This window comes from Terrapene carolina, unplaced genomic scaffold (assembly GCF_002925995.2).
Source record: "Terrapene carolina triunguis isolate 2854851 unplaced genomic scaffold, T_m_triunguis-2.0 Scaffold192, whole genome shotgun sequence".
In the NCBI taxonomy this organism is placed as follows: Eukaryota; Metazoa; Chordata; order Testudines; family Emydidae; genus Terrapene; species Terrapene triunguis.
The window spans coordinates 49,436-74,025 of record NW_020664543.1 but is presented as its reverse complement, the minus strand read 5'-3'; the positions used below and the strand labels follow the sequence as shown (position 1 = coordinate 74,025).

The window sequence follows — 24,590 nt, the reverse complement described above, 5'->3', positions numbered from 1 at the left end:
TTGGCATAGGTGCTGGTACTAGGGGTGCTGTTGCACCCCTTGGCTTGAAGTGGTTTCCAATGTGGTTCAATGGCTCTCAGCACCCCTGCTATACAAATTGTTCCAGCACCCCTGAGTCTTTGCTGTTCTCTTGTTGTATAACATATGAGATCTGGAAGTATCACATCAATCCATATGATGAGTCCCTATTACTTTGATACAGCTACTGTAAGTGTAATTTATTCTTGGGCTGAAAAATCTACTTCCTGGAATGCTCCATTTCAACCCATTTGTAGAGCAGTGTCTTTCTATACTGACTTGCATGGTGTCAAGTATCAGGGGGGAGCCGTGTTAGTCTGTATCTACAAAAACAAGGAGTCTGGTGGCACCTTAAAGACTAACAGATTTATTGGGCATAAGCTTTCGTGGGTAAAAACCTCACTTCTTCGGATGCATAGAGTGAAAGTTACAGATCTGTAACTTTCACTCTATGCATCCGATCTGTAACTTTCACTCTATGCATCCGAAGAAGTGAGGTTTTTACCCACGAAAGCTTATGCCCAATAAATCTGTTAGTCTTTAAGGTGCCACCAGACTCCTTGTTGGTTTTCTATACTGAGCATGCAGTACAACATAGATTGTAAGCAAACCGGATCATATATAGAATAGAGCAAATGTGATAGCTGCTGTTTGTATGTGTATTCCTTTCACAGTTATGTTGATACACAAACCATTACATATTATAATTAACATAGGTACTAATTTGCCATTAGTGTTGCATATATGAATATTAGAAAGTTTGGTTCCATGTGTGGTGACGGTGACTGGAAAGAGAGGCTGGTATTCTTTTTAACAGGCAGATCTAGGGTATAGTGAAGTAAAATGGGGGGGGGTAAGAATAATGGAGGCAGAGAGCTATTCTCTGGTAATTACATTCGCTCTGGGCGGTGTGGTGAGACCGTGAATCCTTTGGTCGTTCTAGGAGCCCTGGTTTGTATGGCAAGGGCGTATCTGGTAATTACGGTAGCAACAGCTCCCGTCTGCCTGAGTCACGTCCCTCACGTCTCAGTGCAGCCGGGCGCTCGAGTGTCAGATGTGCCTTTGCTGAGCGCACTCGTGTCGCCTCTGAGTCCTGCCTGAGCCCGACATGGAGCCTCCGCCAGCCAAGCCCCGCAGCAGCGGATCCCAGGGACCAGCGGGTGGGGAGCGGAGGCCGGGGAAGGTGGGACACTGCGGCGTGAACCGGCGGCGGCGGCGATGGCTTGATGGGGCTCACGGCGCACGAGGGAGAAGGCAGCCGGGCCTCCCGCTCGGCGAATGAAAACCGGGCCCTTTTCCAGCCTGGGGTAGGAGAAACTGCACGTTGCTGCTTCCGCCCATTCTGTTACAGGCTCCCTAGCCTCCCGCGGCAGGCGCACGTGCTTTGGGTTTCCCTTCACGGTTTCCTCTTTTCCTGATCTTCATCTCCATCTTGTTCTTTCTCAGGTCTGTACTTGTTTTCTGTTCCTTATTTCCTCCCTGTTCACTCCTCTCCCCATTCTTCATGTCTCTCCCTTTCTTCCTGTCCCTCACTGCTACACTCATTCATTCATTTTGAGTTTTGCCACTCCTCCCCCCCAGAAACAGGGAGACACAAGGAAGCCTAATATGATGGGTGTGTGTCCCAGGAAATGAGAACTGCCCCTGCTTTCAGTGATTGTTCCTACAGATTTCAGAAAAATCCATTATTCTGCCCAGGTTTTTGTAACCCAGGCAGACTGGAAGGAGCCACTGGCCCTGGCTGGTTAGGCCAGAAAAATGAATAGCATGTTTGCTGGGAACATAGATTCATAGATTTTAGGACTAGAAGGGACCTCGAGAGGTCATAGAGTCCAGTCCCCTGCCCGCATGGCAGGACCAAATACTGTCTAGACCATCCTTGATAGACATTTATCTAACCTACTCTTAAATATCTGTGTGCCTCGGGGCTGCCCATCAGGATTGCCCTACCTCTGCTCTTCCCACATTGAGCCGGACCTTCCCTTGAGCTAGCCATCTCCACCCAGCAAAGTTAGATCTACATATGGGCACAGTTCTGGGAACAGTGAGTCTTGTCAGTCACATCTCCCCCATCTGCTGGAAGCTGCTGTCCCTGCATCAGCAGTGAACACCTGATTAGAGCAGGTCTAGGGCAGCAGGGACCCTCTGTTGTTGAGAGAGCATGAGGGGGAGACAAAGGACTGACAGTGAATAAGAAAAAAGGAATGAGTTTGACAAAGCAAGGGGTAGATCAGTTTAGGGATGGAAGAGGAAAAAGGAGGGGAGCAATGAACAGAGGGAAAGTATGGCAGAGGGGGAAAAGAAGCAACAGGATCAAAAAACAAATAGAAAATCTAGGAGAGAGTGGAGATCAGAGACACAAGATGAGAGCATAGGAAATTTCTTTTCTAAAGGTGTTGGGCATCCAGATACAGAGAAGAGAGGGGCTGATACTGGGAGAAAAAGGTAAAAGGAATTGAGTGGTATAAGGATTATTTTCTTCTACCCTGATTTTTACTGTAAACTGTTCAGTTTTATTTTGAAAGGAGAGAAGGTGAGGTGGGGATAGCTCAGCTTATGAGAGAGTAGTTGAGACTTCTCCTATTGCCAAAGCCATGTGTAACAGTGCTTGGAGGGCCAGGCAGGCTAGTGTTTTGTGTGCCTGACTTCCAGCCACTTGTTTCCTTGGTCAAGGTGCCTCAGTCTTTCAAGCAGTGGGGGTAGGGAGACCCAGGCCCTACCACTCCACTAGGTGCCTGGGGGAGTTGACTCCTGAACAGGGGGCATTCTAAGCATGGAGTCTAAATCCACTGCCCTGGGCTACTTCCTACCAGAGTCCTTTCAGTTTGGGGTGTGGCCCCATTGTCCAATTTGCTGGGGTGGCTTGCCTCCCATGGTGCCCTCTCATGGATGTTGGGTGGCACCCTGCCACTCTCCCAGGCTCCTTCAGGCAGGGCATCTAAAAGTTTCGTACAGCCAAACCCCACAATATCTCTGGGGTGTGATCATCCAGTTACCTCATTTGCCAGAGATTCCTAGGTCTCCTTCACAGCATCCCTATGCAGGTAGACAGAATGTGCTCCCTGGTGGCTGCCAAGTGAGTGGTCCTTCCAATCAGATGGGGCAGTAGCTAGCTCATACCTCTTCACCAGTCAGCCCTGAACTGGGCCATGCTCTCTCCTTTTCTACCCCCTCTAGGCCTGACATTGGCTGCAGGTATAATAGGGTGGGGCTAGCTGGGCCCAAAGGCTGTCCTTAATCTATGCCATGCTGGTGGACAGTTTCTTCACTTCATCACACCCTGCTATGCCCACCTTCCTGACCCACACATAAGAATGGTTATACTGGGTCAGACCAAAGATCCATCTAGCTCTATATCGTATCTTCTGACAGTGGCCAATGCCAGCTGCTTCTGAGGGAATGAACAGGTGAATCATCAAGTGATCCATCCCCTGTCACCCATTCCCAGCTTCTGGCAAACAGAGGCTAGGGACACCATCCCTGCCCATCCTGGCTAATAGCCATTGATGGACCTATCCTCCATGATAATCACACACAATCTGTTCCCTTCACCACCCTCCCTTACCACATTGTAAGTGTCCTTTATTTTCCCTTTGAAGATCTGATCATCCCTTCATCCCCTCCTCAAGTGTTCTGCCATAATCTGGTGTTCACCTTTGATAAAGGGCAGGTGAGGAGAAGTGCATATAGTGGTCCAGGAAGAGTCTGTAGCTGCTTGCAGGTGGCTCAGCTGTCAGATCACCACCTGCAGCACTACTTGATTGAATCTTCTCTGACACTCCATGGATCTGATTTTACATGCAGAAGACCTGGCTTGAAGACAGGAGGTCCTCACTAGGAGGCTTCAGTGGGTAAGGGAAGGGCTGGATGGCAACATGTGACAGGCCTGGTTGCAAGTAGTACCTTTGCTCAGTCAAGTTGCTGTCTGTTTCACTGGCTCAACAGCCAGGCAAGCAGGGAAATAAAACTATTTCTAGGACGTGGGCTGTATTTTATTTATTAGTACAGCCTTCTCACGTCAGTGTTGGCACACAGGGCAGTAACAAGTCTCTTCCATCCGTCTCTGTCATTAGCAGCTGCTTCCATCTGCTCTATGGTCTTGAGAGCAACTATTCTGCCCCCCCCCCCCCTTATAAGGGGCCTTCTTAAGGCTTTTCTTGGGCTGTTTTGTTTCCCTACACCAGATGATTTTCACTTGACAGCTTCAGGTGGGAGTTTGTGTCTTGGCATCCAGAGTACATGCCACAATTTGTGCAATGCTTCCTTCTAATTCTAATGAAAACAAGCTGCAGGTTGGTAATTTCTTGGATCTATTTGCTGGTAGTCTCTGCATTCAAGGCCTAGAGTCTTTCAAAGGCTATATTTTCAAAGGCATCTCATTTTCTAACTTTTTAATAGATCTCCAACTCTCATAGCCATATGTTAGCACTGAGATTATATTTTAATTAAAAATTCTTTTTTGTTTTGGTACTGTATATATTTGATTTCCATATGTTGAGTGTAGTGAAATACTATGGATGCCTTTCTTAACCTTGATATCACTTCTTTCTTGAGATCTGTTGGCTATTATGGTGCTGCCCAGATAAATGAACTGTTCTACTTTCTTGAAGTTTTTGCCTTTCAGTATGATGTTGCTGCTTGACATCTAGGTTTCAAGGATGTTTGTTTTGGCGTAACTGATTATGAGCCTTGCTTTGGCCTGCTGTTTTTGCCAAGGTGTCTGGCTTTGTAGCTTTTTGGGGGTGTTATTGAATGGAATGATATACTTAGCAAAGTCTAGGCCTTCTAAACATTTGCCATCTACCCATGCTATGCCAGTGTTTGTGTTGCTAATACATTTCTTCATCAGCCAGTCTATGGCAATGCCAACCAACAGGAGAGCAAGAATGCAGCCCTGTTTTACACCTGTGTCCAGTTGAACCACGCTGTTGTCTGGTTCACTTTTACAGCAGACTTTGTGTCACTGTGCATAGGTTAATGATGTTGACAACTTTAGCTGGAATTCCATCAGACTGTAGAATATTCCACAATGCATGCCTATGCAGGTTGTCACATGCTTTTTGAAAATCAATTAAATTGATACGGGGAGCCTGCCATTCTAGACATCCTTCTATGATGTCCTTAACATGGAAATCTGATCTATACAGATCTCTTCGGCCTGATCTTCCCCAGCTTTGCATTCACTGCCTCTTTCATCCTGTGTAGTACCACACTACAGAAAACTTTCCCTACAACAGAGACTCCTCTCCAGTTTCTACAGTCATTAGGATTACTGTTTTTGGGTATTCTGACCATTCTCCCATGTTTTCACTGGCCACAAGGGGTCTCTTTTTTTCCCCCTAAACTTCCTTGAACAGCTTTGTCAGTTTCATTAGGGTGTTAGTATCCAGTGCTTTTAGCATTGCTGCTGTGATTTTTATCATTTCCCAACACTTCTGTTGTTTTTCAGCTTTTTGACTCTAGCCTGACATATATGTTGGACCAATGTTAATGTCAAGTTGACCAGGTTTGCCTGTTTGAATTCTGATGGTGAGGTAGAGCTTGTCTCAGGACTTATTTGAAATGCTCCACTCATCTCTTGTTCTGTTCTACTTCAGTTGTAAGCATTTCTCCATCTTAATTTTTTATTGACCCATTTCATGTTTTGAAATTTCCACACAGGGTTTTAGTCAATAGGAAACCACAGAGTTGTTTACCAATCATAGCAGCAATTTCACCTTCAGCTGCTAGGTCTTCAACATATCTCCATTTATTTTTCATTGTGTTGTTTTTTCACTGTTTTGTTTGCTTACTTGTACTCCTCCTTTTATTTTTTCCAATATTTAGTTGGTCTTAGCATTTGGGACTTTTCCCCTTCAGTGCTTTTCTTTCCTCTATGAGATAAAACATCTCTTGGTTTATCCAATTCTGGCTGTCTATTTTAATATCTAACTGTGATGGTTGCCGCTTGAATCACCATCTCTGAGGCTGTCCCATTTTTTTTTCAGTGTTAGTAAATATTAATTTTTTTTTTTTTTTTTATGTTAAACACTCATGATTTCTTGGCTAAACATCTCAGAATCTTTTCTGTGTTAGCCACAGGTGCTGGCTAAACAACATTAAAGGGTTTTATTTGGGATAAATTAATGTCATTGCCCTACAAGGCTTTTACATTATTATCCATTCTGTTTTTACTCTGAACTTTAGCTGACCCTAGTGTGTTGTTGGTAAGCTGAAAGTTTTCTGTAGTGTGTTCCTGTGGTGTTAAATAACAGACTGTGTCCTTTTAACTCTAAACTTGTGATGCTTTGGGAAATGTCCAGATGTCAAGAAAGGAACCACTTGTAACTGATATGGGGCAGGTGTTTCTGAGGTTTAATCAAATTAATTATCTATCGAAGGATGCTTTTATTTTATCAAAAATTACTCTAACTCAATGGTCTCTAACCTTTGTACACCCAAGATAACTTTTTGAATGTAAGAGCAACCCAGGATCTGCCCCACCCCTTTCCCAAAGCCCTGCCCAGCCCACTCCATTTCCCCTCCTGTTGCTCACTCTCCCCCACCCTCACTCACTTTCACTGGGCTGGGGTAGGGGTTTGGGAGGGGGTGCAGGCTCTGGGCTGGGACTGAGGGGTTTGCAGTGTGTGAGGGGGAACTGGGCTGAGCCTGGGGCAGAGGGTTGGGGTACAGGAGGGGGTGAGGGGTGCAGCTCTGAGAGGGAGTTTGGGTGTAGGAGGGGGCTCTGGGCTGGGGCAGAGTGTTGGGGTGCAGGAGGGGGTACAGGGTGCTGGCTCTGGGAAGGAGGTCAGCGTTGGGGTGCAGGAGGAGGTTTTGGGTGCTGGCTCCAGGAGGGGGCTCAAGGTTGGGGGTTGGGGTGTGGCCTCCCACTGGGCAGCACTTATCTCCGGCGGCTCCTGGTTGGCAGTACAGTGTGGCTGTTGCTAAGGCAGGCTCCCTGCCTACCCTGGGCCCCATGCCGCTCCCGGAAGGGGCCAACGCACCCCTGCGGCTCCTGGAGAGGGTGGGGGGGGGGCATGTGGCTCCCCATGTGGCCCCTCTCTGCAAGCACCGCCCCCGCAGCTCCCATTGGCCACAGCTCCCCACTTCCGTGGGGGCACAGAGGCTCAGGGCTTCCCTTGGCTCTGGGGTGGGGCCAGAAATGGGTTCAGGGTGTGGGAGGGGGCTCTGGGCTGAGGCCAAGAGGTTTGGGGTGCACAAGTGGGCTCGGGGCAGGGGATTGGGGTGTGGGAGGGGGTGTCGCTCTGGCTAGCGGTGTGGGCTCTGAGATGGGGATGGGATGGGGGTACAGGAGGCGGTTTGGGGTGTGGGCTCCAGGTGGGAGCTTGGGTGCGGGAGAGGGCTCAGGGCTGGGATAGGGTTGGGGTGCAGGTGGGGGTGCAGGCTCCAGGAGGGAGTTTGGGTGCAGGAGGGGACTTTGGGGTGCAGGGGGGGTGCGGGGTGTAGGCTCTGGCTGGGAGGCGCTTACCTCAGGCTCCCTGCCTGCCTGCCTGCCCTGGCTCTGCTCTGCTCTGCTCCCCAAGGTGACCGGCATGTCTGATCCCTAGGCGGAGAGTTCCGGCAGCTCCGCATGCTGCCTGCTCCTGTAGACGCTGCTCCCGTTGACCACGGTTCCCAGCCAATGGGAGCTGCGGAGCCAGCGCCGGGGATGAGGACAGTGTGCGGAGCTTCCCTGATCACCCCTCCGCCTAACGGCTGCAGGGACAAGCTGGTGCTCGCAGCTCCAACCCCGTGGGGCAGTGCCAAGGCTCAGGGTGTCTAGCCCACGGTGCGGAGACTTGCCGCAGGCCAGATAAAAGAAGCAGTGGGCCAGCGGTTCCCCACCCCTGCTCTAGGTGGTAGTAATCCCTCGGGTTCTGCCTGCTAACTTCCTGATCCATACAGAAATTGACTCTTGGAACACAGGTAAGTATTTAACAAATTGTTTGTTAAAGATGTGGGTTTACAGACACCAGAGCTCTGTTTAGCAGAGTCATGGTGGCGTAATCTGACCAGCAGATAGCTCCAATAAATTGGGAGAGAGAGAGAGTGTATGTTAAAGCAATTGACCAATCAATACATAACCATGTGAACTGTTGATTGGTTACTTTGTTTACCTAACAACACAGAGCCTGAGCTGTTGTTAGTTTAACCCAATCAACCAGCCAAGAACTGTTTACCTAAAAACAATTATCTTTCACATGAATCATAACCATAAATAGGATCCTGAGACCTGCATACCTCAGGCCAGGAGTCCCTTCTGCGTATGTGCAGATTTACAGAGGTTACACAGCGGACAGCTTGATTGATAGCTCTAGGCTGCATTTACTCTGCTGGCCATGTTCCTGGTAGCGCAGCCTGCATTCCACTGCTTTTCTTTTCTTTTCTTTCCCAACAACTGGGCCTGCCTTAGGTTGCCCCTGTCTTTCAGGCATCATACCCATCATTGGCTCACCAGTCCTCAAAGGAAGATATTCCTTATGGTTATACTTCATTTCAGGGCCTATTTACAAATTTCTTATCACACTTCTAATTTGCTGAACAAGTTCGTTTCAATTCTCATTTTCTCTTGAACGCTTCACAATGTAAAATACACTATTTTGGTCCAAAAACACATGAAAAGCATAACTGACAAACAATTTGTAAAAAGAATGAGGAGTACTTGTGGCACCTTAGAGACTAACAAATTTATTTGAGCATAAACTTCCGTGGGCTAAAACCCACTTCATCGGATGCATGCAGTGGAAAATACAGTAGGAAGAGAGAGAGAGAGAGAGAGAGACACACACACACACACACACACACACACACACACACACACACACACACACACACACGACATGAAAAAATGGGTGTTGCCATATGAACTATAACAAAAGTAATCCGTTACGGTGGGCTATTATCAGCAGGGGGAAAAAAAACTTTTGTAGTGATAATCAGGACAGCCCATTTCTAACAGTTTCATTCTTTTTGCTGATACAGACTAACACGGCTACCACTCTGAAATCAAACAATTTGTATACTACATAATACAACTATAGGATGCAACATTACATTCAGAACTCCTTTTGTGGTAGGTGACCATCCCAAAACCGATTCACTCCAACTATGCTGTCCAACATTTTTAATAATTTCAACTTGTTTCACAATTTTTCCATTAACCATATTCAGTTTTACCTCAATACCTTCAATTATACTTGAGGCATTTATAGACCTTATCTTTATCCTCATCGCTGTATTCCTCTGTCAGAGCATAGCACTGTATGATTGACATCTTTGGGAATTTGGTTTGAAATCTGACACGAGGCATTGGTTGATAGATTAGGTGAATTTTTCCCACCCACAGATCTTAATGAGTGCTACTCCCTCTGAGTTTACAAGTGCCACTACAACCTGAATAGATGAGATGTTTCTTCTCTTGCTTGAAGCACTTCTTATTCCCACCTGTCAATCTGTTCTCACTGATGCCCAGGATTTCAAGGTCATAGTTGTCCATCTCCCTCACAATCTGTGAGACCTTTGATGTTTAGAACATTGTTCTCTTGTTCCAGTAACTGACTTTGAAGTGTTTTGTTGCTGCCAAATTCAAACTTTTTGGGGTCCTGGCTTCCAGAGACTGCTTTCGCTAGGAACCTTCATGCAGCACAACTCGGGTCAGCAGCATTCTCTACTGAGCTGCCATTTTTACCAGAATGGTAGCCTGGTTCCATTTCTGTCAATGAGGTGTTTTTTGTTTTTTTTTTAGATAGAGGGCTGGGGAAAAAGAACTATATAGGTTTTATAAAAATGAAATACCAAAACACACTGTGACTCACTATGTAGCATTCTTATCCCTCATACAGTGAGGTAAAACCAAAGAAGTAAGAATACCTGTATTCCACCTACAGTATGAATGCAATGAACAGTTCTGGTAGTTGGGCTTCTGCCCGTGCAACTGTGGATCAGAATAAGTTTACAGGTACGTGCTGGTCCTGATGTGAGTGAGCAGCTGGCACAAAGTGTGCACACATGGATGGATGGATGCTCATGTTTCTGCAGGGAACAGGTATTCTTTCAGCTAAGCATAGAATTCCTGATTTTGGGACTGGGAATGTTACACATATCAGTTGCAGCAATACTGTATCTTTTGTTTGCATAATGGGTATTGAATGCTTTGCTCTGATAGGCTTATCCCTGGCAAAGTCTCCTGTGGTCTAATTCTGGTCTCAGTGTAACTGAGTACAGCATTTGGCCCTTATGTTTTATTCTTGCATGCACTGGCAGAGCCTGACAGAGTGGTTTGGGCACGAATTTGAGGGTTTTGGCAGCTGGCTTTGGGAATGAATTTGGAGTTATACTGTGTAAAAGCAAGGCACTCATCTGTTGGCAGAGACTTTAATTGGCAGGTGGACTGTATATGAAGGGAAGTCACTAGCTTCTTCCTAGATGTCTGTTTTTACAATGTTTTCCTGGATTGAAAGCAAAACATTTTCTTAACACAGATGCAGGCCCCAACTCTCTAAAGTGCCGGGGGGTGCTCGACCCCTGACTCTGCCCCAAGCCCTGCTCCCACTCCACCCCTTCTCCCCCAAGGCCCCACTCCGCCTCTTCCTGCCCCCACTCCACCCGTGCCCCATCTCTTCCCACCAGTTCCGCCCCATCCCCCCAGAGCCTCCTGCATGCCACGAAACAGCTGATTGCGGCGGGCAGGAGGCACAGGGAGGGAGGGGGATGCACTGATCTGCAGGGCCCGCCAGCAGGCAGAGGCAGTGGGGGGAGCTGATGGGGCAGGGGGCTGCTAGTGGGTGCTCAGCACCCAAAAATTTTTCCCCGTGAGTGCTCCAGCCACGGAGCACCCACAGAGTCAGCACCTATAGACACAGAAGCTTCTAAAAAAGGTTCCTTGTCCTGATGGACAGAGAGTGGGAATTCTAATTTTAGAGAGAGTCATCTACTCCATTATTCGTACTCCCATTGTTTAGCCTTGGAGCAGCTTGACTAACTGGAGACAAAGAATTCTGTCAAAGCCTTATTTTGTTTCTATTTTTTTTTTCTAGTAAGAATTAAAGTGTGCTGCCATTTAACAGTGATTAGTTAATAATCCATCTGCCCCTGTGAGGCTTTGCAGATGGATATTTTAGTGACTAAATTATGTCAGTTTACAGAGGATTACCTTTAAAAGAATTTTGCTGTAAATTCACCAAAGAAACAGTACAGGCACACATAAAACCATATCTACAGGAAGTAGTAGTGACCTGTCTGTGGTAGGAAAAGTTGTTTGTTTTTAAGTTGGGTATCCAGATACTAGAGCACATGGGGGAGGGAGAGAAGATAGAAAAAGTGTCTTCTATTACTTTCTGTCATTTGTAAACTTGGGTTCCTGTAAAAATGTCATGATGGAAACAATACTTTTTCCTGCCGTTGCTTCACTCTACATGCACACCAAAGTCCTGAAGACCCTGGAATCAGGAAGCTAACTTATCTAGCACATGTACTGGAAATACAATCCAACTTTGGCTATTTGCTCAAGAAAAATATTTTGGTAGAAACCTATATGATGAATGGAACAAATTCCAAATCACCTAATTTTGCGACAAAATAAATGAATGGCAATATATTTACTGAAACAGAATGGCGTATGGTTTTATTTAGCAAAACGTATTAAACCAAGTTTAAATACATTAATGAATTTTAACTTGCCGTGCAAAAATAATTATCAGTAAAGTACATATAGTCTCTTCACTCCTGTTGACCCCAGTGTTAGGAAGCCAGGCATGTGCTGGAATTTAAATTTCATTGCTTTTGGAGGGGCCCGGGGGCTGAGGAGCTTGTTCTCCCTGCCTGGAGTTCTTGGCCCCCACTGATTATTGGGGGGGGGGGTGCCCCTGCTTGCCCCTTGTGCATGCCCCTGCGTGACGTGTCTTTGGTATCCTAGTGTCTCCAGAACTTCTTTTTGGACACATGAGATTTCTCAGTGTGTGTTTATATTTAATGCCTTGTTCTGCCTTTCTCTTCTAGATTAGAGAGCCCTTTATTACCCATCCAGGTACTTATACACTGTTATTAAGTAATGTTTCAATCTTTTTTGATAAAATAAACAGATTGAGTTCTTTAAGTCTCTTACTACAAGGCATTTTGTTTTCTTTCTTCCACAAAGGATTCTTTAATTTTTCAGTTTATATTCCAGATGGAAATTCCATTCCAAAATTTCAGAGTTAAGTGTGTAAGACAAACTTAATGGGACTACTCGCAGTAGTAAAAGTTCAGCACATTTAAGTGTTTGAAGGATTAGGGGCTTATTCTCCTAAATAAAAGTGACTTAACATTCAAAAGGTATTGAGGAAGCACATACCTTTAAAAATATTGGCATCCATGTTTAAAATACATTTACTTTCTTGGGGTTTTATGCTTCACAGCCTGTTGGTATTATACTGGTTTTAGGGTCTAGATACCTGGTGTTCAGGAAGTTGGGTATCTGTTGCAATTGAATCCCCCTCCCCCCCCCAAAAAAGTGGGGGGAGTGTGGTGCTAGCTTTCCCTTAAAGAACAGACCTGTGAAATAGATCAGTGATGATCACTGCCAGGTTTATTTCTGGAACATGAATGTGAAATTATTTCTTCCAAGTAGCAGAGTGCTGGTCTAAATGTCATAGAAAGGACACTCATTTCAGACTAAGAATGATCATGTATTCAGCACGCAGCTGTCTAGACAGCAAGTCTGTGCCAAAAAGATAGCTAGGCCTACACACTCTGGTTTTGAAGTGCATGTATCAGGAATAAGGCACGGTGAGCCAAGTACAAAATCCATAATGCATCAAAAATCACTGTTGTCTGATATTTCATAAGAGAATAGAAGTATTGCTTAGTAATGGGCATCTTACCTCTCTGGCATGCAGATTCCTCCACCACTTCAGATTTCCTTTGCCTGGTAGGGTGATTTGGTGGGTTGGCAATTTTTGAGTGGTGTGTAGGACCCCACCCCCAAAGGGAGGTCTGTGACCAGTCTTACACTCCAGGAAAATGGAGACGAAACACTACTTCAGTCTTTCTCTGTGGTCTAAGGCTTTCTCTTTTTAAGCTCCCCCACCATGGCTGGAGGCATTTCCACACCTCTCCTGTGTGCCAGCATTGCCAATTCCTAGCTTTCAAAAATCATTAATTAGGCCCCAAAATCATGAGATTAAAAAAAAAAAAAAAAGATGTTGGGTCTTATTTGCCTTCTAGGTTTTGAGCCGTTTGCCTTTTTGTTTTCAAGCTTTTCTCTGCAATTATGAAAGCTATAAATATACTCTGAAATTAAAAGTTGAGATTCTGACATTCATTTGATTCCCAGAACTGTGGCTTTAAGAAAAACACTAGCTATCACATGACTCTCAATAAAATCATGACAGTTGGCAACCCTCCCTCTACATTAGGCTCTATGAAGCTGCTGTCCACTCCACCTAAAAAATAATTCCTGCTTCACTTATCTCCAAAGCACTTGCTTGCCATCCCCCTAGGCCTCTTCCCCAACCCTTTCCTCAATCTTCTTCCAGATAGGTTCCCTCATGAGCCTTCTCCTTCAGCTCCCTTCTATGGGTTTCTTACCTGGGTCTCCCTCACACTGAGCGGAGCATATTAGCCTTGTCCCCCCCCCGCAAGCTTTTCTTAAAGACTGCTGTCATATGACTTTTCATGCAACTACAAGTCCCAGAATGCCTGTCCTTAAAGAGACCAGGTGAGTGAGGTAATATCATTTATTGGACCAACTTTTGTTCAAAAGCTTGTGTCTGTCTGTCTGTCTGTCTGTGTCTCTCTCTCTCTCAATAGAAGGTTGTGTCTTGCATCAACAGAAGCTGGACCAATGAACGATGTTACCTCACCCACCTTGTCTCTCTAATATACTGCACCTAACATGGATACAGCTATACTGCATGTCCTTAAAGAGTCAGAACTAGGAGGAAGGATGGGCTGGACCTATACCTGCCTTTAAAAGAATAACTCGCCCTGTGACATGCATATAAAACAAACTCCTTCTATGGGAAAGCTATTTAGGGCTAGAAAGTTTCAATGTATTGTTTTAGTATGATACTAAATTCAGGAGTCTGAACACTTCCTCAGACTGAGCTAGTTTCCATCTTCTTTATTAATTGGCTCTTTAGCTTTGTTATCTTGAATTTTATGAAGTGCAATGATGCTGATATATATTGTAGCTTATCTGACATTTAACTCAAAATTTCTGTCATAATTTGAATGTTAAGAGGATTATTGTGTCTTCAGCATAATCTGCTGGCATAATTTATTTTGTCAGGCCCTCATCCCATATTTTGAGCACTTGTACAATATATTATGTAAGATCATATGCCACTTTCCCCAAGGAGGCCCATATAATGCAAGAAGATAAATTATAAATAAATTTTTATAGTTTTAGTGTGACTTTCCCGTGACAGTGGACACTCTGACAGTTCACCTGAATGAAAATCTATTTGGTGACCAAGTTGTTTTTTTTTTAAGTGGGTACTAATGAATTCAAATTAATGAACCACTGAGGTACCTCAAGTATTCTAACAAGAGGCTCCCACAAAAAGTCTTTCCCCTATCCAGTGATTAAACCCAATGTATGAGGGAGGAGGGCAGAATTCTGCAGAGAGTATGGGCAGCGGGACTGAATTATCTGTTTGTTTGTTTCCCATTTAAACAAAATTCCTTATCACAACCATAACCAAGGAGGGAGACAGTATCACTAGGCAAACTTTTATTAGGTGTTCGTCACTTACAATGGTTGTATTTTATTCCTGAAATACTGTGGATTCTGATAGTGATGCACATGTTCTCCTTGTGCAGTTTGATTTTTTCCTAAAGGATTAGTGAGACTGTCAGGGAAATGGAATAGTGCAAAAAAAGCCATGCTGCATGTCCTTAAGGATCCTAGCCTGAGTGAAAGGATATATTTAAAACAAAACAAAAAAACCTTAGCTAAAAATGAATGAAATAAGTGGATGTCCTAGCCTTGTATGATGAAGCTGATGTGACCAAAAACAAAAATCAGCGGCTTGCTCAGTGTGTACTATGCCCACAGCTGCACTTGCTCTTGTTCCAGCCCTGCTCCAACTTGCTACCAGTCCCTGTTGTAGCCCCTGTTCCCCTCTGCTTCTGACTTCTGGTTTCAATCCCCAGCTCTGCCTCTGGTTTATGCTCCTGGTTGACCTTCCAGCTCTGGCATTTGGCTTCTATCTCTGTGGCACTGACCCTTGGCTCATTCCTGGACTCTGCCCACCCTGGACCTAGCTATAACCAGCAGGAAAAATGCTCATTTCAACCACTAGGCCTGACCGCCCCAAGGCCTGGTTGACTACAGTATTATCTGCACTTTACAGATAGAGACTTGAGGCATAAAGAATTTCTGTGACATGCCCAATGTCACAGAGGCAGTGTCTGGCAGAATCAAGAACTGAATCCAGATCTCCTGAGTCTCAGCCCAGTACCTTAGGCCTGGTCTATACTTACCCCCCCAATTCGAACTAAGGTACGCAACTTCAGCTACGTGAATAACGTAGCTGAAGTTCGAAGTACCTTAGTTCAAACTTACCTCGGTCCACACGCGGCAGGCAGGCTCCTCCGTCGACGCCGCGGTACTCCTCTCGTATAGCTGGAGTACTGCAGTCGACGGCGATCACTTCCTGGTTCGACTTATCGCGTCCAGACAAGACACGATAAGTCGAACCCAGAACTTCGATTCCCAGCCACCGAACTAGCGGCTGGGTGTAGACATACCCTTACTCACAGGCCCTTTCTCCTTTCAAACTCTCTATGCTTCTCTGTCACAGTGACAGCATCAGTGTTCATCCTGTCACTCACTCTCAGGCCCATAACCTGAGGAGGGTGAATATGGGGAGGCAGTTTCTTCCTTCAATCCTACTGAAGAATCACAGTTGCTATGATTTATAACTGTTTTTAGTTCTTTGAAAATTGCCTGCAGGTGTGTCACCACTGTAGGTCTGTCTGTCTATCTAATCTATTGTATTTCTCTGCCCCCGCACCCATTACCATTGTATCTGAATGCCTCAAAAGCTATATAAAGTATTTATCCTAACAACATCCATGTGAGGTACTAGCATGCCCATTTTACAGATGGGGAAGTGAGGCACAGAGTGACTTGTCCAAGATCACACAGGAAGTCTGTGGCAGAGCAGAGGCTTTAACCCTGGTCTCCCAAATGCTAGGCTACTGCCCTAAGCACTGAACCACCCTTCCTTGCTAGCATCAAGGTCTTGTAAGGTTATTGACAAACAGTCCTCGCAGCATAAGGAAAGCAGAGTTTCCTGTATAGCAAGTGGGCTTAACAACATATTTATGATATGCAAAGAGAAACCAAGAAATACTGAATTTATCTTTGGTTTCAGAGTAGCAGCTGTGTTAGTCTGTATCCGCAAAAAGAACAGGAGTACTTGTGGCATCTTAGAGACTAACAAATTTATTAGAGCATAAGCTTTCGTGGGCTACAGCCCACTTCGGATGCATATAGAGTGGAACACACACACACACACACACACACATATATACAGAGAGCATGAACAGGTGGGAGTTGTCTTACCAACTCTGAGAGGCCAATTAAGTAAGAGAGAAAAACTTTTGAAGTGATAATCAAGATAGCTCAGTACACACAGTTTGATAAGAAGTGTGAGAATACTTACAAGGGGAGATCTCTATAAAATGATCGTTTTGGTTGAAATCCTCTCTATTTTAACTTCAGGTGATCTGCGATGTATATCCATTTAAAATTCTACCAAATAATTACATTTCTGCATAATGGCTACAGATTTTCTGTTTCTTAGGAGAAAAAAAAAAACCAACAACTCTGTTCCCAAGTCTTCGGCCACTATATTTAGAATGTTCTCACGTTTCATGTGTCTGCATATACAACACCTCCTTCCTGTGGAATAAACTTGAGTGGATTATCATTCCGATATGTATCTATGGATTCTAGTAACTGTATTTTTATTATTTCTTAGGCAACCCATTGAGTTTCACTATGGGAGCTGTGGTGGTTGATGATGCTCCATCTGGTGTCAAAGCCCCTGATGGGGGTTGGGGCTGGGCCGTTCTCTTTGGAGGGTTTGTCATCACTGGATTTTCCTATGCCTTTCCAAAGGCTGTTAGTGTCTTCTTTAAAGAGCTTATCCGGGAGTTTGGTGTTGGATACAGTGACACAGCATGGATCTCCTCCATTCTACTGGCTATGCTCTATGGAACAGGTAAATTTATATCTGTTTTTAAAACAATGTAGTCTGGGACGCAAACAGACAAATAAAATTCACATTAGAAGGAAAGGTCTTAAGTGCTTATAGTTAATCTGTGTGCAAAACAGGCATTTCGAAAAAATTAACTATGGGGCAACATATGAATTGTCAGTTCCCTGGGTACATCCATCATGTCTATAAAAAGAGAGTCTCTGTAACTTCCTTTTCATCATCCTCAGTAGAAAAAGAAAGTTTCACAGCACTCTGAAGCTGCAAAGTGCTGAGTATGGAGAGTTACCAGAGAGGAGATGGTGCCACCAGAGTGGCTTGAAGATGTGCACAAAGTGTGGGAAGAAATGCAAATATATAGATTAAATCAATAGAGAAACTGGATTGTCCTGGTTACTGTATCAAGCATATTCTTGTTCCTCTTGCTCAGGTCCCCTGTGTAGCATGTGTGTCAATTGGTTTGGCTGTCGTCCAGTCATGCTGGTTGGAGGGCTCTTTGCTTCGCTGGGGATGGTGACAGCTTCCTTCTGTACCAGCATCATTCAGCTCTATCTCACTGCGGGTGTCATTACTGGTAAGTAGGTGTGGGTGACTGACAATACGCAAGTTAGCTCCATCTCAGATTCCGACGTTCACACTGGTATCAATGGCAAACACCTAAAGCATTAGATCCTCAATAATGGGCCTCTCTGAAGAGCCCAAGTCAACCTGGAAGGAACTAGTCAGACTAGTTCTAACAAATGTTAACTCTTCTGTTATGTTAGCCATTGCGTGCAGGAATAATATTATGATGGAACATTTTTAATGGTTTTTGATTATTCTGGAATCTTTCCTCCAGTTGACATAAGAGAAGCCTGACCTTTTTTTGTCCGTATTTGTGAATCAAAGAATGTTGTAACGGTGGAGATTTTTATATAGACACTGCAGCTGACGCCTGACTTTTGTGTGCTCTCTGTTTCAGGTTTGGGTCTGGCACTCAACTTCCAGCCATCGCTCATCATGTTAAATCGCTACTTTGACAAACGCCGCCCTTTAGCTAATGGGCTTGCTGCTGCTGGAAGCCCTGTGTTTCTTTGTACCCTCTCTCCTCTGGGGCAAATACTGCAACATGAGTATGGCTGGCGAGGGGGATTCCTTATACTGGGCGGAATGCTGCTCAACTGCTGTGTTTGTGGGGCATTAATGAGGCCTTTGGAGCCTCCTAAGAAATCTGAAGCTGCTAAAGAACTTACTGAGAAGAAAACAAAGAAGAAGCTTCTGGATTTCAGTGTCTTTAAAGATGTTGGTTTTTTAGTCTACACTGTGGCTGCCTCCATCATGGTGCTGGGCCTCTTTGTGCCTCCAGTCTTTGTGGTGAGCTATGCCAAGGATTTGGGATATCCAGACACCAAATCAGCTTTTCTTCTGAGCATTCTTGGATTCGTTGATATCTTTGCCCGGCCTATTTGTGGAGTGGTAGCTGGTCTGAAGTGGGTCAGACCACGCTGTGTTTATCTCTTTAGTTTTGCTATGATTTTTAATGGTTTTACAGATCTCATGGGTTCCATGTCTACCAATTATGGTGGCTTGGCGGTCTTCTGCATTTTCTTTGGCATTTCCTATGGAATGGTAGGTGCTCTTCAGTTTGAAGTTCTCATGGCTATTGTTGGTACTCAGAAATTTTCCAGTGCCATTGGCTTGGTGCTTCTGGCTGAAGCTCTAGCTGTTCTAATCGGTCCACCATCAGCAGGTAAATATTCCATTCAATTAAGAGTTTAACACCATTTGTGTTGTTCAACCAGTGGTGCCTACTTATGTGTGTTGTGTGACAAGAGATAGAAAGCCAAGTAACATCAGTCACCCAAGAAGTAAACACCATTGATCTAACGATGCACACAGTCACATAACTTATTGCTGTTAGAATCAGAGATGGGTCTAAGCCAGAAAGTTCACAACTTTTGTAAAGTTCAGACCTGTTTGGATTTGGGGGTTTGTTCAGGCCCATCTCTGAAATCTCTTTCCCTATTTTAAAAACCCAATGGAACAGATTCTACCTCCCCATAGGGAATTTGAAGGAGGAGGAAAACTTCACGGAGTGAATAATTAGTGTCATGAAAAAAACTCTCATGAAGAGGGATTGAAAAATTGGGATTGTTACCTTAGAAAGGAGACAATAAGAGCTGATGTGGTAAAAGATAGGGAAAACAGAAGCTCTCAATCTCATCATACAAGAACAAAGGGAAATTAAAAGGAAGTGGGAAATTCAAAACTGATCAAAAGAAATTATTTTTTCACACAACACTTAGAATCATAGAATATCAGGGTTGGAAGGGACCTCAGGAGGTTATCTAGTACAACCCCCTGCTTAAAGCAGGACCAATCCCCAACTAAATCATCCCAGCCAGGGCTTTGTCAAGCCTGACCGTAAAAACCTCTAAGAAAGAAGATTCCACCTCCCTAGGTAACCCATTCCAGGTCATTATCCTTTTCTGTCTAATGTCATCCACCCGCCCGCCTCTGTGCAAGCCCATGCAGAGTGCTCTGCACAGTCCTGCAAATTAGGTGACAGTGACATGTATTAAAAATAATTTTTTGAAAAAAATATGGTGGTGACTTCATGCAATATAACTTCACTCTACAGTTTATTTTATTTGTAAGATTTTGTTTTTGTTTTTTTTTTGGGGGGGGGGGGATCTATTGTAAAATCAGAGAACCTTTTCAAGCAGCTGAGGGCCCAATCACTACTTCAATAATACTCCTACCCCTGGGTCCACCTGAATTTAATTGAATTAAGAAGCTGAATTGTGAGACAGTTCTGTGCTCCAGATTTTGCTCGCTAAGTGAAAGTTAAATCTAAAAGCATATGAAATGCAGCACTTGGGTGGAAGGGAAAATGCTATCAGGAGTGAAAAGAGGCAGGTGTAAGTAGTACAGGCTTTATCTGCCCATGCAAATAGTTTATTTTGAAATGTATCAATAGCTGCCTTGAGTCATGGTCAGCTCTATCCCAGCTTATTATGTTTGTTGTTTTGCAAGTTTCAGGACATTTAAACAATACAGTATATTTTAAAGTTGACATTATAACAAGAGAGCATTCCTAAACCCTGTTCTACAAGCTGAAAAATGTCTTAAAATACTCTCCCAATAAGTATATTTGTTTGATGACAAAAGTTATTGCTGTTAAATGTCTTTAAAAATGCATTTACTATAAAAACACAAGCATCTACTAATTTTGAAGCATATTTTTAAAAGACAGTCTTCTCCCTGTTTGTGCCTACATATTGGAGCCACATAATTGTGGGAACAACTTCTGACACATGGATGTATAAGATCATGATTACTTAGACAAGTTAGATGTCTTCAAATCACCAGGGCCTGATGAAATGCATCCTAGAATACTCAAGGAGCTAACTGAGGAGATATCTGAGCCATTAGCAATTATCTTTGAAAAGTCATGAAAGACGGGAGACGTTCCAGAAGACTGGAAGAGGGCAAATATAGTGCTCATCTATAAAAAGGGAAATAAGGACAACCCGGGGAATTACAGACCAGTCCGCTTAACTTCTGTACCCAGAAAGATAATGGAGCAAATAATTAAGCAATCAGTTTGCAAACCCCTAGAAGATAATATGATAAATAACAGCACAGATTTATCAAGAACAAATCATGTCAAACCAACTTGATAGCTTTCTTTGACAAGGTAACAAGCCTTGTGGATAGGGGGGAAGCGGTAGATGTGGTATATCTTTAATAAGGTTTTTGATATTGTCTCGCATGACCTTCTCATAAACAAACTAGGGAAATACAACCTAGATGGAGCTACTATAAGGTGGGTGCATAACTACTCTCTGGAAACAATTTTCCAACCAGTTATCTGTGGTTCAAGGTCATGCTGGAATGGCATAACGAGTGGGGTCCCGCAGGGATCGGTTCTGGGTCCGGTTCTGTTCAATATCTTCATCAGTGATTTAGATAATGGCATAGAGAGTACACTTATAAAGTTTGCGGATGATATCAAGCTGGGAGAGGTTGCAAGTGCTTTGGAGGATAGGATTAAAATTCAAAATGATCTGGACAAACTGGAGAAATGGTCCTTATGGAATTTCATCCTATTTACTTCAGACAAATGCAAAGTACTCCACTTAGGAAGGAACAATCAGTTGCACACATATAAAATGGGAAATGACTGGCTAGGAAGGAGTACTGTGGAAAGGGATCTGGGGGTCCTAGTGGATCACAAGCTAAATATGCTGTTGCAACAAAAGCAAACATCATTCTGGGGTGTATTAGCAAAAGTATTGTAAGCAAGACATGAGAAGTAATTCTTCCGCTCTACTCCATGCTGATTGGGCCTCAGCTGGAGTATTCTGTCCAGTTCTGGGTGCCACATTTCAGGAAAGATGTGGACAAATTTGAGAAAGTCCAGAGAAGAATAACAAAAATGATTAAAGGTCTAGAAAACATGACCTATGAAGGAAGATTGAAAAAATTGGGTTTGTTTAGTCTGGAGAAGAGAAGATTGAGAGGGGACATAACAGTTTTCAAATACATAAAAGGTTGTTACAAGGAGGAGGGAGAAAAATTGTTGTTCTTAACTTCTGAGGATAGGACAAGAAGCAATGGGCTTAAATTGCAGCAAGGGAGGTTTAGGTTGGACATTAGGAAAACCTTCCTAACTGTCAGGGTGGTTAAGAACTGGAATAAATTGCCTAGGGAGGTTGTGGAATCCCCATCATTGGGGATTTTTAAGAGCAGGTTGGACAAACACCTGTCAGGGATGGTCTAGATAATACTTAGTCCTGCCTTGAGTGCAGGGGACTGGACTAGATGACCTCTTGAGGTCCCTTCCAGTTAGGGTGACCAGATGTCCTGATTTTATAGGGATAGTCCTGATATTTGGGGCTTTTTCTTATATAGGCACCTATTACCCTCCACCCCCGGTCCCGATTTTTCACACTTGCTATCTGGTCAGCCTGCTTCAAGTTCTATGATTCGCAAGTGCAATCAGGTACATAGATTTCTAAATGTAAACAATGGGCCTGGAAAATTTCATGTGCAAACAGAGAAGCATGGTGAAGGTAAGGATGCAAAATCAGACCCTTTATATGTCACTGAAAAAGAACCCAACATTGATTTAAAAATCACACTTCTTTCTGGTATTTTGTTATAAATTGTTATGTAAGATTAATAGAGTTGAAAGAAATTGGTTATTTTTTTCAGTTTGCTTACCTTGTCCATTTGACAGCACATTGTATACAGTCAGTTTCACACACCCCCAACCCCACCTCCTGCCATAGTTAGCTTGGCAGTTATCCCCTTTTGTTAGGGTGGGTCTTTGACACAAAACAGGGGAGGGAAAAAAACATTTTAAAAAATAGGAAAGGGCAACTGTAAAACCACTGACATTAGCCAGGAACCCCAGGGCACATAATGTATGTGAAACTATTTTGACTCATTTTAAAAATCAGTTGGACTTCAAGGGTAAATTTTTCAAAAGCACCTAAGTGATTTGGGAACAGACTTTCAGTGGGACCTATGTTCCCAAATTTTAGGCACGTTTGAAAATCTTACCTCAAAATGCCAGTACTCCTGTAAGATTTTTCACTTCAAGAATCATTTGGAAAATTAATTTTGTTTAAAAAAAAAATAAAATAAAATAAAATCTTATTAACTTCATTACAAGAGAAGCATTTTTTGTTAATTACCTGTGAATTTTGTCTTTCAGGCAAACTCTTGGATGCAACAGGCAGGTATATGTTTGTTTTTATTATTGCTGGAGTTGAAGTTGTTACTTCAGCCCTTGTGATGGCTTTAGGAAATTTCTTCTGTGTTAAGAAAAAATCAGAAGTGCCACAAACAAAAGAGGAGGCAGCAGAAAGAGAAGAGTTAAACAAATCCGAAGACAAAACACCTGAAGATGCCAAGGTGGACTCTATTGAAGTAGAACAATTTCTGAAAGATGAACCTGAAAAAAATGGGGAAGTTGTAACTAACCCAGAAACGTGTGTGTGAGTGACACCGGATGAGTGGCAAAGCATTTAGGGAAGAGTGAGATAATTTCAACACTATTTTAGAAACGGAACTAGTTTAGGGCTGGGCCATCTGCTTGACCAACTGGGGGCCAATCAGCTAATCAAATCACTGTTTGGAAGCTTTGTTAGGAATCCTTTTCACCTAAAACTGGATTTATCAGTGAGAGGTGGAGCTCTGTGTTTGTAACATTTTAAGTAAACTAAGCAGCCTTTGTAACCAAATGTAGAAATCCTGCTATGCATCACCAGAAAATTCTCACTTGGAAGAAAATATATTTGAATTAGAGAGGAATGATATGTACATTTTCATTCAATATGGGTGAAATTGTTTGTGTTTGTGTGGTACAATTAAACGTAACTTCCCTTTCTGTGTTCTTTCTCAAGGAGAAAGAGGGAATGAGATGAGGGGAAAAAAATCTCAGGAACTTACTGGTCTCCAGAAGGTTTTTGAAACATCTTACTTTTAGTTGTTTTTAGATTTTTTTTTTTTTTTTTGGCTCAGCCCTAATCTAAGTTGGATAATAAGAATAATATCTATTACTTTGTTTTAAGTAAGTGTATTTCTGAGTTTTAGCTAAACATGTAATTTTCTTAATTGGGATTTTTATTGTAAATATTGTACACTGAAAGGCATTCAGACCCTGTTCTTAGCAAATCACATAATTGCTATTCCTAAATAGCATCTAAAGAAAATGAAATGACCAGTATTAATCCTTACCTAGGCTTACCTTGTTTTCTTTACAGCCTATGTGCACTGCACATACACTGACTCCTATTGGTAACTACTGTGCTGACACATGCAGGCATCTGCTACTGAAATTGGTTGAAAAGTCAAACAACGCTAGCAGCTGTTACATCCTATGCTATTAGATATCAGCATGAGATTGACTCCTTACTTCTGTACAGCAATATGCTGACTTTGCTAGTATTCAGGGTATGTGAAGAAGCAGAGTGCTAAAAATAATTAAAAGTAACTCCCTGAGTTACTCTCTCTTTTCATTATGTAATGCCATTAGGGGAAAAATCTCTCTATCACTAGGGTGACCAGATAGCAAATGTGAAAAAATGGGACAGGGGACAATAAGCGCCTATATAAGAAAAAGTCCCCCAAAACAGGACTGTCCCTTTAAAAATGGGACATCTGGTCATCCTATCTATCACCCCTGTATATAGTCTCACTGACTTTAATAAAACTAATTGGATAAGTAAGGTGAGCAGGATTTGGCCCTATTCGTGCATTACACCCCTTTTGACCTGATCAGTTAGATAAAAATTTGGAGTCTTGGAATTTTCAGAGGTAAAATTGGTGATGGAGTCAGGTGGTTTATTTGATGCAATCTTTTTTTATTTACAAAGAATGTACAAAGTCCTGTTT

At 43.4% G+C, this 24,590-nt stretch overlaps 1 protein-coding gene across 4 annotated transcripts in view; it reads left to right on the top strand.

Moving 5' to 3' along the window:
• The window catches only part of SLC16A3 (solute carrier family 16 member 3), a 31,271-nt gene extending 6,948 nt beyond the window's left edge, over positions 1–24,323 (top strand). For 2 of the 4 annotated variants that reach the window (XM_026654621.1, XM_026654622.1), the window contains exons 2-5: positions 16,968–17,210; positions 17,635–17,778; positions 18,166–18,933; positions 22,909–24,323. In XM_026654621.1, coding sequence (XP_026510406.1) covers positions 16,988–17,210; positions 17,635–17,778; positions 18,166–18,933; positions 22,909–23,195 — 1,422 coding nt within the window. In that variant the 5' untranslated portion in view covers positions 16,968–16,987 and the 3' untranslated portion in view covers positions 23,196–24,323. Of the gene's footprint in view, positions 1–1,221; positions 1,326–1,401; positions 1,465–16,967; positions 17,211–17,634; positions 17,779–18,165; positions 18,934–22,908 lie in introns of those variants that run through there. The other 2 variants (XM_026654623.1, XM_026654625.1) reach the window with 2 other exon arrangements.
• Positions 24,324–24,590: the final 267 nt, after the last annotated feature.